The sequence below is a fragment of the Panthera pardus genome, unplaced genomic scaffold (genome assembly GCF_024362965.1).
Source record: "Panthera pardus isolate Hobbes unplaced genomic scaffold, ASM2436296v1 HiC_scaffold_25, whole genome shotgun sequence".
Classification (NCBI taxonomy): domain Eukaryota; kingdom Metazoa; phylum Chordata; class Mammalia; order Carnivora; family Felidae; genus Panthera; species Panthera pardus.
Window position 1 is genome coordinate 13599474 of NW_026526821.1, and position 17133 is coordinate 13616606.

General features: G+C 60.2%; 1 protein-coding gene across 2 annotated transcripts in view; it reads left to right on the plus strand.

Moving 5' to 3' along the window:
• SULF2 (sulfatase 2) overlaps positions 1-17133 on the plus strand; it is a 118149-nt gene that overhangs the window by 92726 nt on the left and 8290 nt on the right. For both annotated transcript variants that reach the window (XM_019458230.2, XM_053890168.1), the window contains exons 6-11: positions 2956-3106; positions 4341-4516; positions 8038-8166; positions 9125-9181; positions 9676-9802; positions 11171-11363. In XM_019458230.2, the coding sequence (XP_019313775.1) occupies positions 2956-3106; positions 4341-4516; positions 8038-8166; positions 9125-9181; positions 9676-9802; positions 11171-11363 (833 nt within the window). The remainder of the gene's footprint in view (positions 1-2955; positions 3107-4340; positions 4517-8037; positions 8167-9124; positions 9182-9675; positions 9803-11170; positions 11364-17133) is intronic.

Below are 17133 nucleotides of genomic sequence, written 5' to 3' on the forward strand. Positions count from 1 at the left end.
TCCCCTTTGAAATGGAAATTACAGAAATTGAACATGAGTAACGCCTGCTATTACTTACCCAGAACCACCCCCCTCGCCTTATGAGGGGTCTGTTTGGGAAGGCTCTCTTATCTCCGGGGTATAATCACTTCCTAACTAGAACCAAAACCCAGAAAGTTCTGCAGCTGGGGTATTTAATTATGACAGTCTCAGGGAGTGGGGGGGGGGGAGGGGACAGGGCCCTGCTGGTGGGTCAGAGCTGCAGATCTTTCTGTCGGGAGGCTCCTGTCAGACTGTCACCCACTCAAGTTTGGTGTCGTGTTCTTGCAGTGGTCCCCGTGGGCTCCCGCAAGTGCTGCCTGACGCGGTGCGGCCCCCTCCCCCTGCCCAGGGCCACGTCCCGCCCCCTGCTGCACACACCTGTGCAAACACACAGAGATGCAAACAGATACACGCAGCAGGCACGCGCACACGTACACAGACACGAAGATACAAATAGGTGCACAGACACACGAAGATACAAATAGATACGTACACAGGTGCACACGCATATACACACACATACACACACACACAAAGGTACATGAATGCGTGTGCAAACGCGGGCACCTATAGACACAGATACCCACACACACACAGATACAAAGATACAGATACGCAAACATGCGCAGAAGCACACAGACACAGATTTACAAACAGATACACAAATACATAAACACAGACACAGATACGTACACACAGATTACACAGACCCGTATACACAGGCATATAAGCCCAGATCTACACCCAGACGCGTGCACACAAACGTGAAGACACATAGATGCACAAACACACACACACACACACACACACGCACGCACGCAAAGACACCCCAACCCCCACCAGCCCCCAGAGCTTCCTTTGAGGTGTGGCATCTGATCGTGGGTTCACAGGCCTTTTATAACCCGTGGGAGCCAGGCTCTTGTGGACAGGGCTCAAAGTCTTGAGCTGAGGCTTTCCCCTCTTTGTTCAGCCAACGGCTGGGCCCTTCAGAAAGTGTGGCTCTCTCCCCGGAGGAGCCTGGCCTTATGCAGGGGACCTGCAAACTGGCATTGGCCGACAGGGGCCCCAGGCCCTGCCGCCTCCTGGCTCTGACATCCTCCTCCAGAAGAGGTCTCCAGAGAGAGGCCTTCAGAAGTCATCCCCCCCGCAGACTCTTGACAGACCCACTCCTCCCTGTTCTCCTGTTCTCGAGGGCAGACACCCAGCCTAATAGAACCTAATAGATTCAGGGATGATTGCTCAAAATCACGTCCTGGAATCCGGCCCCTTGGGCCTTCCGGAACAGTTTTCCCACACGGCCAAACGGCTCTGAGGCTGTGTCCGCGCAGCCCTGGCCCCCAGCAGCCCCCTTCGTTCTGCGTGGGGGATGGGCGGGGCGGGGGGCTTGTTCCTGGGAATGTTCTACATGCGGGTCAGGCCCTAAGCCGGCCCACAGGACGGTGAGGCCTTGCTCTTAATCAAAGGAGGCTGGGGGGCTGGGCTGGATTTAGCGGCGGGAGACCAGCCAGGGACTCAAAGCAAAGTCCAGAAGGAATCTCAAGACTTATGACTCACCCCCCGCCCCCCGCTCTACATAGCAACGGTCTCCATAACTCCTCTCCCCGAACGATATCTGATATTCGAGACGCTGGGAAGGTCCTGGTGGGGCAGGTGAGACGTCAGCGAGCTTTCTGCCGTCTCCGCAAACACAGCCTCTTCCCTGCGCGCAGCCCCTTGGCCCCTTAATAGCCGGTTTGAAAAGCCTTTTGTCTTCAGGCAGTGGAAACTCCCAACTTTATTTTCAGCTTTGACTGGGGAGGGTGAGACCAGACCGGAGGGGACTTTTCTGCTACGTCCTCCAGCAGGAGTGTCTTGGCAAAAGTCATGCCCGAGCACGCGTGGATAGGAGGGTCTCTGGACGGGCCCACGTGTCACTGTGGCAGGAAGTGACCATATCCAGTCCTGGAGTTCCGGCCCCGCTTCTTCTGCCTTTGGCAAGTTAGGCCCTCGCTGGGCCTCAGTCTCCTCATTTCTCACGAGGACAATAAGCACAGCACGCGCCCCTAGGACCCTGAGTGTTAGACGGCAGGAGGCGGTGAACCCTTCGAGCCGGGCCCAGCGTGTGGCAAGCGTAAGTGCCCCGTAGAAGTCAGAGAGTATGGTTCCTTGTCCGGTGATCGTTAGTCCCAGCGGACCCCACTCAGCAGAAATCACGGAGTCCCCTGGCTCCACCGCCTGCCCAGGGAGGCTGTGGGCAGGCCCCGGAACTCCTCTGACCCTCTGTTCCCTCTTCAGTAAATGAGAGAAGAGAGCGAACGGGAAGAATAATTATGACACACGTACGTCCAGGGGCCCCGTACACGCATGACTATTCTCGACCTAACGTTGTAGCCAACTTCCTTTTTCTTTTCTTTTCTTTTCTTTTTTTAACCCCAATCTATTGCAAAAGGAAATTCCCTAGTCGTGCCTTAATCGCCATAGCTCGGCAGTTGCCCGGGGTAACTGAAAAATCAACTGCAAGGCTGAGAAATTTGAGTGGGGGGCCTGGCCTGCCGGAGGCTCTGGGTGTGAGCCTCTCCCCTGCTGAAAAAAAGAGCCGTGTGGATTCCGGGGAGCTGTGAGAGGACTCGCGCTCGCCTGTGACTTTGGCCCTGATGTAGCGGGAGGGCTGGCAGGGCCCGACCGGGAGACGCTGCCGTTCTCACCGCGTGGCCCTGGGTCACTTAACACTGGGTGACCCCCCGGCCCGCCCACGGGCACAGCACCCGCTGGAGAAACAGCGACGGAGGTTTAGCGGAGCCCGTGACGCGTCACGGCTTCCCCGGACGGGCGCACACGCGGCACAGGAGACTGCTCACCCGAGGGAGGGGGTCTGGGGGCCCCGGGGGATGCGGGTGGGCCCCACGCCCGCCACCCGCCTGACCTGGCTGTACGTTTGACCCCCCCCCCCCCCAGCACACCGAGCTACAACTACGCGCCCAACCCGGACAAGCACTGGATCATGCGCTACACGGGGCCCATGAAGCCCATCCACATGGAGTTCACCAACATGCTGCAGCGAAAGCGCCTACAGACCCTCATGTCCGTGGACGACTCCATGGAGACGGTAGGCCCCGCCCCCTCCGCGCCCGCGGCCACCGTGCAGGCCCCGGAGCCTCCCCGTCCTCCCCGGCTCCCGGCCTGGCCGGACAGGAGTGGAAGCGGGGGCGGGAGGAGCGGGCAGGGCCGCGGGCCCGGGGAGGTGGCCTGAGCCGCCCCGACACGGCCCTGCCTCCGTGAAACTCCGGTGCGGGATCTGTTCTGTTTGCTACGGCAGCCGCGTGACACGGCAGCTCACGTTCTTGAGCAGCTTAGTTGAGATACAACGCACGTCCCCTACGATTCACTCCAAGTATACAGCTCAGCGGTCCTGATACGTCGGCGGAGCTGTGTGCCCGCCACGGTCAATTCCAGAAGGTTTCCGTTACCCCAGCGGGAAGCCCCGCGGCCCTTCGCCGTCATCCCCCGGGACCCCCTCACCCTCGGTGCGTAGGCCACCGCTAACTTACGGTGGATTTGCGTCTTCCGAATGTTTCCCGTGAGTCGAATCCCACGCTGCGTGGTCGTCGGTGGCTGGCTTGCTCCACTCGGCATCACCTCTTCGAGGTGGATCCGTGCGTGTGGCAGCCCGTATCCACGCTTCCTGCCTTTTCACGGCTGAGTAATATTCCGCTGCGTGGAGATTTTTTTTTTTTTAATTTGTCCGTGGCTATTTAAATGTAATTGAACTCAGGACGGTTTAAAGTCCAGCTCCCTAGTCGCACTGGCCGCGGGGCAGGGGCTCAGTAGACACGCGGGACTGGTGGCCGCCATGTTGGACAGCACAGGTCCCGACGCTCCGGAAGGTTCCGTGGGACAGGCCTGCCGAGCATCACCGGCACCTGCCCCAGGCCACGGCCCGGCGTCACTCGTTCGTTCGTTCGTTCGTTCGTTCAGCAGCATTGGCCAAATGGCCAGTGCCCTGGGATACAGCAGAGAACAAGGTGACCATAGTCCCTGTCCTGACGGAGCTCACCTTCTAATTCAGGGGACAGACGAGCCACAATCATGCAGACAAGATGGGAGAAGCACTGTGAAGAAGGCAGGGGGGCGGGGGGGCAGCAAGTGACAGGAGGTGGGGAGGCTGCGGTTATAAACGTGTCCTTCCCGGGGACCCCCGCTGAGCAGCGAGGTGCAGGGAGGGCCTGAAACGGGAGGGACAGCCCGAGAGCACAGGCACCTCTCCGCCCCCCGAGAGGGCCCGGGCGGCAGGGCGTCCGCACCCCTTCCCTGCGCCCCTCACCGGCCCACCCGCGTTTCAGATTTACAACATGTTGGTTGAGACGGGCGAGCTGGACAACACCTACATCATGTATACCGCGGACCACGGCTACCACATCGGCCAGTTCGGCCTGGTGAAGGGCAAGTCCATGCCGTACGAGTTTGACATCAGGGTCCCGTTCTACGTGAGGGGCCCCAACGTGGAGGCCGGCTCGCTGTGAGTGCATCACGCCCCAGGGCCCCCCTCTTCCAGGGAGACCTCCGGGGCCTCCATCGCCCCCCCCCCGCGCCCCCCCACCGGGTGGGCAAGCAGCAGGTGGCCCAACCGCTTAGCCCCAAGCCACTCCCTCGGGCGGCACTTTATTTGGGCAGGCGAGCCTCTCAGTGCCAAGCGAAACGGTGATTATGTCACCCGGGGTGGGTTCCGGCACATTTTATACCCCTCTGCTGGGGAGGGAGAGACCGGGGGCCGTTAGCACCTGTGAAAACAGATGGTCTGTGGCGGGCAGAGCGCCAGGGAATCGGGGCCGGGCTGCGTGTGCTGCGCCAGCGTGCGGGAAGGCCACCTTGACTTCTGTGGGGCCTGGTGACCCTTGGGGTGGCTCTCAGGGAGGGACCCTGCCGCCCCAGTCGGGGGGTGTTGGCCACAGCACAGAGGGAACCGGTCTCCCTCCCATCCTTCCTCCGGGACCCTGTGGGCCCTCAGCCGGCCCTCTCCTTGGGCTGACCTTGGAGGTGACACATTCTGGCAGGAAACTGCCGCATCTGGGGCAGGGAGCTCTAGAAAGGCAGGTAACCGCAGCAGCAGCTGTTGGAGACCAGCTCAGATGGTTTTTTTGAAATGCAGATAAATTGCCCTTCAGGCGCTTATCTGGCCTGACTGCCATCCCTTGGGAGGAAAGCTTGGTGACAGTTCTAGAAGGTGGGTGTGTGGGTTCAAGGCAAGGCTCCTGGCTCTTTGCCTGCCTCAACACATTCCTCTCCGCCTTTGGCTCCCAGGGTCCCCACCTGGAAGGAGAGTTAGGATAACAGGGGTGCTGTCCAGTCCTTATTCTGCAGCCCGGGTCTGAGCCGTGTAATTCATGGAAGCATCCCAACAGCCCTGTGGGGTGGATGTTACTGTCACCCTGTCTACTGAGGCACAGGGAGGTGAGGTTGCCCGAGGGCACGTGACACATCAGAGAAGGAGCTGGGATTTCAAGCCCCGCAGCCTCTCTGTTCCCGCGTCTCTGAAACCTTGAGCCACCCCTGTAAATGGAAAGAATTTGACCCACTAAAGACTCTACAGGCATTGACATGATGGGTTTGGTCAGCTTCAGAGTCTCCGATCTGGTTGATAGGACCCAAAACCATACCCTATGTGGACGAGAGAAAGTGCTAATGTCAGGCTTGGGGCCAGAGGCTGGGACACCTTTGGCTGTACGCAGAAACCAGATAAGACCAAAAGGTAATTATAAGATAAAGGAAATACAGGAACTGGGGGTGCCTGGGTGGCTCAGTTGAGCATCCAACTCTTGATTGTGGCTCAGGTCATGACCTCACAGTTCGTGGGTTTGAGCCCTGTGTCGGGCGCTGTGCTGACAGCGCAAAACCTGCTTGGGATTCTCTCTCTCTTTCTCTCTCTCAAATACATAAATAAATAAACTTAAAAAAAAAAAAAAAAGAATGCAGGAACTAAAGTAACTGGAAAGTCCAAGGCTCCATTGGCTTCAGGCATGGCTGGATCCAGCAGTCACACAATAATGTCAGGAAGCTTTCATTTTCCATCCCTCAGCCAGCTTCCTTTGAATTGACTTCATTCTCAGGCAGGCTTTTCCCTCATGGTGGCAGACTCACCATGACTTTCAGCCATCCAGTGTAGGAAACGAAACAGTGATTTGAACAGAAGCCTTAAGGTGACTCTCACCAGCCTGACGTGGGTCACGTGTCCATCCCTGAACCAATCACCGTAGCCAGGGTGATAGAAAACCTCGAGTGACCAGGCCAAAGACATCAGGTAGTGGAATCTGAATGGGGCGGGGCACTGTTACCACCAAGAGGGACGTAGGAAAAGCGATCGTCCCCGTCCCACCCCAGTCCTGGGGAGCAAGCCTGCTGGACACCCCTCATGCCACCTCAGCTGCTCGTTGCCAACATTCAACGTGGCACCTGCTTGCCCAGCAGTCTTCCCAGCTCCCCCTGCCTACTGGTTACGTCGTTAGGCTTTACTCTGGCCTCCCAGCCCTCCTACCAGGCAGCCGCACCCCGCACCTGGCTACCTCTCCGGGGTTCACAAGGTGCTGCGCTCCGGAGGAAGGGGTCAAAGGCAACTGAAACCCTAGGACCCCGACCCTGCCCCTCAGCCCCAGGGGATGGGGTCGGGATCCCCGGCCGCCTTGATGGAAAGTGCTCTCCCATGGTCGTCATTCATGCGACAGGGGCCAACCCCTGTGTTGGGCACATCCCTGAAATCACTTACCACCACGCCGGGCACACCACCAGGTAGAAACAGGAGACGGGAGAGGTGACAGATGTCTGGCAGAGATACATAACGAAAGTCACTAAGCGAACACTTATTGAGCACCTACTGTGTATTCTAAGTGCAGAAGTGCTAGGGATACAGAAGGGAGCAAGACGGATGGAAGTGTCTGTCTTCCAGTTGGGTTCTAACTGGGGACTAGACAGCCAGATGAATGACTAAAATAGATAGTAAATGGGGATGATACGGCCTCAGGGAAGGGACAGGAGCGCCGGGAGGGGTCCTCAGGAAGGACCTGGTATTAATCTACGACGCAATAACAAGTCGTTACAAACTCGGCGAGTGAAAAGAACGCACGCGTCCCGTCTCGCCGTGTCTGCGGGTCACAAGTCTGGGCCCAGCCTGGTCGTCCGCTGAGGCTGAAAGCAAGACAGGGCTGGAAGTCTGACTAGGGAAGGACCGGCTTCCCCACTTGACGAGGTTGTTCAGGTGCAAGCCGCGGACCTGACGTCACGCAGCCCGCCTCCCAGAATGTTTGCCAGGCGTCCTCGCTGGGGGTGGGTGACCTTCAGAGACGGCCAGGGGAGACAAGTAGACAGCGGAGGGACAGCCGGCAGGATGAAGCCGTATGTCGGGTAACATAGCCACGCTGGGACCGTCATCGCCCTTGCCGTTGGTTTGGCCCACCCTTGAGGGGAGGGGATCACGCAGAGGTGTGACCACCGGAGGGCAGGGATCACGGGGTCTGGCCCGGGCTGCCTTGGTAACTGCTGAACAAAGAACTCAGGGGTTGGGGGCAAGTGCTACCCTGGCATCTGGAGGAAGAACATTCCAGCAGAGGGAACAGCAAGAGCAAAGGTCCTGAGGCCAGACACCTGCCTGGCCAAGAATAGCAAAGGGCCAGTGTTTGCCTCAGAGAGGTTTCGGAGACAGGTCTGGGGGCAGGACCAGGGTCTAGAGCGGCTCCTAAAGGCGGGTGTCCTTTGTTCAGGCGGTGGGAGGCAGGGAGGGCACTGCCAGCCGAAGTAGCCAAGTGGAGGCCCGTTAATCCGGGTACCCGGCGGCAAGTGTGGAGTGCGCAGAAGGTGGGGCTCGGCTGAATTGGGGCCGCAGAAGGGGGCCCGGAGGGCTGGGGTGCGGGCGAGTGAGGAGATCACCGCTTCCCCACCCTCGGGGCGTGAGCCACGGGCGACCTCTGTCCCTCCAGCCGCCCTTCCCCCAAGCGAGGCTGGGGCACCACTGCCCGGGTGGCCGAGCCCTGTTCTCCCCGCCTCCCTCAGGAACCCCCACATCGTCCTCAACATCGACCTGGCCCCCACCATCCTGGACATTGCAGGTCTGGACATCCCCTCGGATATGGATGGAAAGTCCATCCTCAAGCTGCTGGACACGGAGCGGCCGGTGAATCGGTGAGGAGGGGGACTTGCCCTTTTGATCATCACAAGACCCAGTGAGGCAGGCGTTACTAGCATCCCGTTCTGCCGGGTTGGAAACCGGACCCCAGAGAGAGCAAGCGACTGGCTAGAGGTCTCTCTGCAAGTCTGGGCGTCGAGGTCTCCCGGCCAGAGGCTCTGACGCCTCCTCCCCGAGCTCGAAGGTTTCAGTGCTCGGTGGGACGATGGGAACACGTCCCCAGGTGTCCCGGAGGCAGTGACGTGAACAAGAACAAAAACCAGTCCGGTGGGGAGGTGAGCGGGGTCTGGTGGGGACGGGAAAGGAGGACGCGGCCACCGGCGTGGTCACGGCGACATCTGGTGGCCGGCACCGTGACTGCCCTCCGGGTTGATGGCCCCAGAGTGCTGACGGCGGCGGAAGCCCCTGCTTGCGCCCGAAGGCAGCTCAGCAGCTCCAGCCGTGCGGGGTGCCGTCGCCTGCTCTCTGGGGGGACCACCTCCACTGAGCCTCCTCCTTTGTGAGGTGTTCTGAGCTGTACGGGTATAAAATGGGCACATCTGGGGCAGCAGTTGGGGCACTGGCTTGGGAGCCGGGACCCCTGGGAGTCGGGGGCAGGATGGAACCTTCTTCCGGCAACCCGAGCCTCTCCCTGGGACGTGGCAATAGAGTGAGATTGCAGGAAACCCACACTCAAATTCACCGCCCAACTGTAAAGGATCAAAGAAGAAATCCCCCCCCAAGACCTGACAAGCTTAGCCCCCCTCCGGCCACTTCTGCCCCGGGGGGACCCTCAGACCCATATCTCCGCTCCGGGGGAGATGTAGCTCAGCTCAGTGTGGGGTGTGAGCACCCAGGCCCCTCCTGCGCCCAGCTGGGCCCACGCACCCCAACTATCCCCGCTTCCCGGAGATTGGGGGACGTGGGAGGCCCCCACGTCGATGGGAAGGTGAAAGTGGGCTTTTTTTCCTCCAGGTTTCACTTGAAGAAGAAGGTGAGGGTCTGGCGGGACTCCTTCCTGGTGGAGAGAGGGTAAGTGCCAGGTCCCAGAGGCCCCCCCCGCCCCCCGCCCAGGGCATTTGAGGGCCCCCCACCTGCCCATCCCGGGAAGCTCCTGGCAGCGTCCCCGCCCCCTGTACCGGTGGCATCGAAGATCTCACTGCCGGGGCAGGAGAGAGACCACAGCTCTTACTATCCCTGCTCAGATACGTGTCCACGGCCCCCTAGACACGGAGGAAGCCCGTTCGCTGTCCCCGGGCCTCGTACGGAATTTGAGTCTGGAGGCCACGTGGACCCTTCAGACCTGTGCTCCTGCCCGTGCGATGCTCCGAACGTTTTCTCACGTGTCGCCGACTCTCCTGCAACTTGGGAGGCTTCTTGGCGAATTCCCGTGTCTTAAGCCTCGTGACCGTCCCTGCACCCTCCGTGGTGACATCACACGGGCTGCGTGGGGTCCGCCCCCCGGGCGGCCGCGGGCTCCTTCCGAGCGCAGCGGCCAGCCGCGTGTCCCGCTCTCTGCCCCACAGCAAACTGCTTCACAAGAGGGACAACAAGGTGGAAGCTCAGGAGGAGAACTTCCTGCCCAAATACCAGCGCGTGAAAGACCTGTGTCAGCGGGCGGAGTACCAGACCGCGTGCGAGCAGCTGGGACAGGTGAGGCCGTGTGGCTGGTGCCCTGGGGGCTCCTGCCCTCCGTCGTCCCTCCCAGGGGCCGGCCCTCCGCGCTGCAGCCCAGGCCGGGGCCTCCTCCCTCGGGCCCGCACAGCCAGTGAGGCCGGCTTTTCATTTATAGGAGCAATAGGAAATTGCCTTTTTAAATAAATATAGGTGTTTAAAAAGTGAGTTGATTGCGAGGGAAAGATTAAGAAAATTACGAGCAGATAGTATTTAGAGATAGCAGGGGCTGTGAGTGATGTTGGAAGAGTCTGAACTTGGCTTTTCTGAGGCCTAGACGGCCGGGGGAGCTGGGGAGGGGAGAGGAGGGGAGGGCAGAGGAACTGAGAAGCAGGCAGGGCAGCCCGGCTCAAGGGGTGTGGGGCGTGTGTCCCTGCCTCAGTCTGCCGGCTGGTACTTTGAGCCCGCCGCCCCCCCCCACAGTAACTCGGGCCTGGAGATGTGTGCCCACTGCGCCCATAAGTACGAGTAAAACCAGGGCCTTTGGATCCCATTGCTCACCATAGCCTGTGGCCTTCTAAGGCCGAGGCCGGGCTGGGTGCGTTTCTCACATGCGGGGGCGGCCCCATCTTATCGCCAGACTCAGAATGAGGCCCATCCCCGTGGCCGTGTCCCCACCCCGTTTGCTCGTAAGCCCCAGAGCCCTCCCCATGCTGCGGAAGCCAGTCTGTGCCTCGGGACAAGAGCTTTGGGTTATGCCGGTCCCTTCATTGCCGAGCGCTGATCCAGGCCCTGGAGCGATGGCCCTGAATGCCCCCAGCGGAAACCCCTGGCCTCCCGGAGCTGCGTGCTGGGGACATCCCAGAAGGGCTCCAGTTTCAGTTCCGAGCCACAAGGAGTGAGCTGCTGAGCCAAGGGCCCTTGTCCCCCCGGAGTGTTGGCACGTTCCCCCCCTTTGCACATCTGTCCCCCGCCCAGACGGGAGGTCGGGCTGGTCCCAGGGCAGCGGCAGGCATGAGCGTCTTCAGAACAGATTATCAGGGCGCACTGCTTTACCCCAAAGGAAGAGAGCGCTGGGGGTGGGGGCTGGGCCCTGGACCAGCCGGGGGAGGCATCGGTCCGGAGCCCCAGCTACCGCTCCGGGGCATCCCGGACCCCAGCCTCAGCAGCCACCCCCTCTCGCCGGCCCGGTGCTCCCCTGGGGGACCTCCCTGTGACTGGGGCTCGTGCCCAGCCACCAAGTGTCGGCCCTGGTGCCCCTTCTGTGCTCCCCCCACGACAGACGTGTGTCTGTGGGGCACCGAGCGGCCAGCGGCGGTCCCGGGGCCCCAGCGAGGGCGGCGGGGAGCGGGACGTCTCCGGGGCGGTCGCGGCCGCGGAGCCTGAGGCCCTCGCCGTGTCTCGCAGAAGTGGCAGTGCGTGGAAGACGCGTCGGGGAAGCTGAAGCTGCACAGGTGCAAGGCCCCCGCGCGGCCGGGGGGCAGGGCCCTCTCCAACCTGGTGCCCAAGTACTACGGGCAGGGTGGCGACGCCTGCCTCTGTGCCGGCAGCGACTACAAGCTCAGCCTGGCCGGGCGCAGGAAGAAGTTCTTCAAGAAGAGTAAGTGTGGCGGCCCCGGGGGCGGAGCGGGGCAGGGGGGGCGCGATCGTGCCTGGGGAGCCCCGTCTGTGCGTTCACCCAGCCCCACAGACGCGGATGCCAGTGCCCGGCGGCCCTCCGGGACGAGACTAAAGGGGGGAAGGCCATTTGGTAGCGTGCCGAGAGCAGGAGCTGAAGCAGGGGAGAGGGCGGCGGGAGAGGGGCCCCTCAGAGCCCTTCCTCTGAGACGAGAAGCCACGGGATGGTTTTGAGCGGAAGAGCCGGGATCAGATTTGTGTTTTCAAGGGTTCCTCCGGCAGCCGTTGGGATGGGGGCTCGGGCCACGTGAGGGGACGGGGGGCTGGAGCCGGAGGCCCGTCAGGAGACCGGGCGGAGGCCTGGCGAGAGGCCGTGGTGCTGGGACCGGACAGCGGCGGGGAAGGAAGCAGAGGTCGGGCTCCAGACGGGACTTGGAGGGAGAGCGCCTGATACACTCAGTCCCCATTACTTGTGGATCCCATGTCTCAGATTCACTCGTAGCCCCCCAAATCAGTACGCGGGGTGCTTTCTCGGGCGTTCACGGCACGTGTGGGGAGGCAGAACTTCTTGAGTCCCCCCGGCACGCACGTTCCCAGCTGAGGAGGACTCGGGCTTCAGCTCTCGTGCTGCAGGCAAGTCCTTCACCCGTGCATTTAGCGTCACGGTTCTTGGACTTGGTGCTTTTGCTTGGCGGCTTCACGAGTCGCCGCGGCCCCCGAGCCTGGTGCCGAAGTGCCACGGGGTTCATAAGTACGGGAAGGCCGAGCGGCACCCCTAGGAGAAGACACGGGGGTCAGATGAGCTTCCTGCAGGCACGAGATTCCGTGCTGTTGGCCTTGAGTTCGGTGGTAAAGAAACCACACTATATATTAAATGGGAACACGCATAAAACAAGGCCTTAGGCCGAGAGTGGACCAAAATGTCGTGACCGGAGGCTGGTGGGAACCTAACCCCGTGTTTCCCCTTGGGAGCAGTGCTACGGTATCGGCCAACTCAGGGTTCAGGTGACCTCATAGAACAGCCTCCAATAATGAGAGTCGACTGTAGTGTGGACGAGTGGGGAAGAGCCCCCATCCCAACGGAGAGAGCCGTCCCAGACTTCATGGCTCGCTCCCAGCAGGGGCCGAGGAAGGACAACGAGCAGGCAAGGTGGAACCCAAGTCCCCTTGGATCCTCCTGCAAAACTCCCGTCACTCTGGGCCAGTCACAGCCCCATTCCGAGGTTCAGCTCCCCCTTGAAAGAACGCCCCTGTGCCTTGAACGCGCTCAGAGGCCTGGGTCTCTGGCCAGAAGTGTCCCCTCCAGAGCTGGGCAGTTTCCCATGCCACCCACTCCTCTGGCCCCCCGACCCAAGGACAGCCAAGCTACTTAGGTTGTAGTTCTGAGGTGTTTTGTGTTGGTTTGTTTTCTGGGGCAAAACACACATAAAGTTTATCATTCTAACCATTTCTAAGTGCACAACGTGGGCGTGTGACCGTCACCCCCATCCACCCCCCGGAGCTCTGCCTCACCTTGCCGGACCGAAACTCTGTCCCCATGAAACTGTAACTGTCCCTCCCCGCTCTCCTGCCCCAGCCACCTCGCTTGGCCTTTCCATCTCTGTGCGTCCGACCGCACTAGGGACCTCGTGTACGTGGAACATGCCGTGTCCTCCCGAGACTGGCTCTTTTCACTCGGCACGACGTCCTCAGGGCTCATCCAGGGTGTAGCCTGGGTCAGAACTTCCTTCCTTTTTCAAGGCTTGAATGGTGCTCCCGTGTTGCCAGTTAGAGGCGGGGGGTTCGGTGGTCCCCACAGCCCCCTCCCCCCCGCCGAGCCTCGGCAGAGGACGCCCTCGAAGCGAAGCAGGGGGCTGCCTCCGTGCTCCTGCCTCCAACAGCACTTCCCCTGACGGCCCCCCATCACGTTGCCCCTCAGGCTGCTTCGTGGCTGCCGAGTTAATCTTTTGTAGCCGAACAAGACGACTGGCTTCCACATTGAATTACGCAGCCGACGTCTCCTCGCTTTGGCCCACGGCCCGGTGCATGATCTTTTTTTTTTAATTTTTAAGTTTAATTGTTTATGAGAGAGGGAGACAGCATGCGTGGGGGAGGGGCAGAGAGAGAGGGAGACACAGTACAAAGCAGGCTCCAGGCTCCGAGCTGTCGGCACAGAGCCCGACCCGGGGGCTCGAACTCACAGGCAGGGAGATCGTGACCTGAGCCGAAGTCGGTCGCCTAACCGACTGAGCCACCCAGGCGCCCCCATGATCTTTAAACAATATGAGAAGCTGGGACTCAGTTAAGCTTCCCCCGCACCGCCGCCCCCCGCCCCCGTTAATGCTCAGAGGAAAGAAAATGCACCCAGACAGCCGAGACTCAAGTCAGCCCAGGTTCCCACGCGAGTTCGGCATAACGTCCAAGTCCTGTCTCCGGTGTACCTCGCGGCAACCCGGGGACAGAGGCGGGTGACCCTCCTTAGGATGGACAGGAAAGCCCGGGTCACGCGGCCAATTTGGGGGCCCGAGCCTCATCCCCTGGCCCCACGTTCTTCCTCCTGCCGGTGCCTCCAGCAAAGGCATCTCCTGACCCCTTGTGAGCAGCCGGCCCGGAGCAGGCTTCTCAGCCTCCCGGCAGTTTGGTCCCCAATATGGAGACATTCCTGTGGCTGTCGCAGCTGTGTGATGATGGGGGGATGCCCCTGGCCCCTGGGGGTAGACCCCGGGGATGCTGCCAAGCCCCCTGCAACACACAGGACAGTCTCTCCCAACAGAGGAGTATCTGGCCTGAAAACGTCAGCAGTTGTGAGGCTGAGAAGCCCCAGTTTGGAGCAGCTCGGACCCCAGCGCGCCTTGGTCCACGGACATGCCAGCTGTGGTGGGAGGAAGCCAGGCGGAGCCAGCCAGCTCAGAACGGGGCGGAGGGCGGGCCGCTGGCGATGGGCCCAGGCGGCCGGCGGGCGTTCGCTTAGGCTCCCGGCGAATCTGCAGCCCTATCACGTGCCAGCGGCCGGAAGAGATGCCGATCGGGCCTCATGGAGGAGACGAGGTCCGGGAAGACCACTTCCGTCGGTGAAAGATTCGTGGAGGAAGTGAAAAGAGTGACGTGACCAGGAGGGAGAGGGTGGGCGGTTGGCGGGCGTGTAAGTAAGAGCTCAGCGGGGAGAAGTAAGAGGTTGAGGCTCTAGGTCTGGGAAGAAGGAGCACGAAGGCCCTGTGGGTCCCAGCCCCGGAGAGCCCCGGGGAGGCGGATGGGCCCGGCTTGCGACCTTGGACGAGGATGTCACAGCTGCGGGGTCCCCGGACCACAGAGCGGCCGCTCGATGCCAGCTTCCCGGTGCTGAGAAAGTGACCGGTTCCGTTCGCGTCACCCTGCGACACAGCCCTGTAGGGCAGGGACCGTCGTGGGAACACAGCTGCTCAGGAGTTAGCCGCATTGTCCGCGGGCACGCATTTGCTCAGCACCGGCACCCGACGGCCAGATTCCAGAGCCGATGCCCTCGGCCACGGGGTTACCAGGCCCCTCCGTGCCCAGCATACGGGGTTGGGGGGAGGGGCCCCTGTGGGAGCATGGAAACAAGGACCGCTAGGGAGACCGGGAGAGCGAGCGGCGGGGCTTCAAGTCCAGGCAGAGGTTCACACAGGGGCCAGCAGCCTTGTCCGTAAAGAACCAGAGAGCAAATATTTGAGGCTTTGCAGGCTCAATAGTGTCCCTGTCGACCTCTCAGTCCTGCCTCTGGAGCCAGGAAAGAGCCATGGGCTCGGTAGCTTATTTACAGACCCGGGCAGAGGGTCAGACTCAGCCCTTAGGCCACAGCGTGGGGAATCTTTGGGTTTCTGGCTGGGGCTGGAGGTGGGAAGATACAAAGCACTTGATTCCTGCACAAGCAAGACAAAAGGAGCAGAAAGGACCCGGTGTGTGTCTGTCTCACGGCCGTCGTGGGCAGGCGTGACCTCCCACAGGGACACCAGTTCAGATTTTGTGCATCACGGGCCCAGGTATCGTGGCCTCAGGGAGACTTAACCCAGAGAGGAAAGGGCCACGGAGGGGGCTGCCTGGGGCCAGAAAAGGCCCAAGGTTGTGCTAAGAGATGCCTCTCCTGGATCTGGGCCCCCAGATCCCTTGGCCCAGGTGATTCTGATAGAAGGAGTCTGAGAACTGAAAGATAGAAACATCTGCCCCAAGGGTGGGGACAGCAGGAGCAGATCCTGGAGCCCAGGGCCCCGGGGCCCCCTGGAGAGGGAGTCCCATCCTGGGTTCTTGGAGGCCACCGCCGCCCGCCTCCAGCCCAGTTCTTGTGCCTTGGGCGCCACCTGGTGGCCATTTCGGGAACCCAGCAGAGCCCCGGGCCGTGCGGAGCTCCAGGCCTTCTCCAAAAAGATGTGCGTTTAGACCAGTGGGGTTACAGTCGTGAGGCGTGACAGAGCCAGACCTGAGGGACGGAGAGGAGACCGCCCGTCTAAAGGGGCGGCCTCAGCTCCTGCCTGGGCCTACCGTGCAGGTCTGTGGGCGCCATGCAGGCAGGCACTTCTTTGTGGTTTTCGCTTCAGAAGCTGGAAATCTGCACTCCTGCATGACCACCACCCCCGTTTTTCTCCAGTGTTAGCAACGTGATCGACTTTGTCTTTTAGGGGCACCTGGGTGGCTCCATCAGTTGAGTGTCTGACTCTTGGTTTTGGCTCAGGTCACGATCCCAAGGTCCTGGGATCAAGCCCCACATCGGGCTCAGTACTGAGCATGGAGTCTGCTTAAGATTCTCTCTCTCTCTTCCTCTGCCCCTCTCCCCTACATGCGCTCTCTCTCTCTCTCTCAGAAAATAATTTTGTCTTTTAATATATAGAAGATGCGAGAAATCCGGGCTCTGGCTTTAGCCCGCACACCCTCAGTTTTCAGTCGTTGACTTAGAACGTGGAAAGATGCCGCGGAACCCCATGTCGCTGCCTGGCTGGGGACAGCATCCAGCTCACTGCTGGCCAAACAGAGAAGCTAAGAAAAGCTGAGAAACCTCCCTACGCTGCTCTCTCTTCTATCCAGGAGACCGCCACCTAGCTTTTTCCTTTTCCGATTCAAATTAATGGGGTTTCTTTAGCGTCTCTGTTTCTTCTTGAGGTGTAGTTGACATAGAACATCGTGTTAGTCTGGGGTATGAAGCATAACGATTCGATATTTGCCTCCGTTGCAAAATGACTGTAAGTAGCTAATAGCCATCGTCGTACAATTACAAAAACTTTTTTTCTTGTGATGAAAACTTTGAAGATCTGCTCTCTTAGCAACTTTCCTGTAGGGTACATCCCCAGGACCTACTTGTTTTATAACGGGAAGTTTGTACCTTTTGACCCCCTTAACCCATTTTGCCCACTCCTGACCCCACGCCCCCCTCACAGCCGCCAGTCTGTTCTGTGTATCTTTGAGCTCGTGCTTTTCTTGTTTGGGGTTTATTTTTAGATTCCACGCAGAAGTGAGATCAGGTGGTATTTGTCTTTCTCTGACTTGTTTCACTTAGCATAATACCTCACGAGGTCCATCCATGTTGTCGCAAATGGCAAATTTTGATCCTTTTTTATGGCTGAATAGTATTCCATCATGCACACCCATGCACGCGCACACACATACACACACACACACACACACACACACACACACACACACACCAACACCACGTTTTCTGTACTGTTCTTCCATCAACGGACCCAGGCTGTTTCCGTGTCTTGGCCGTTGTAAACAGTATGCAGCAAAGAGGAGGGCACTGATCTCCTGTGTTAGTGTTTTCGTTT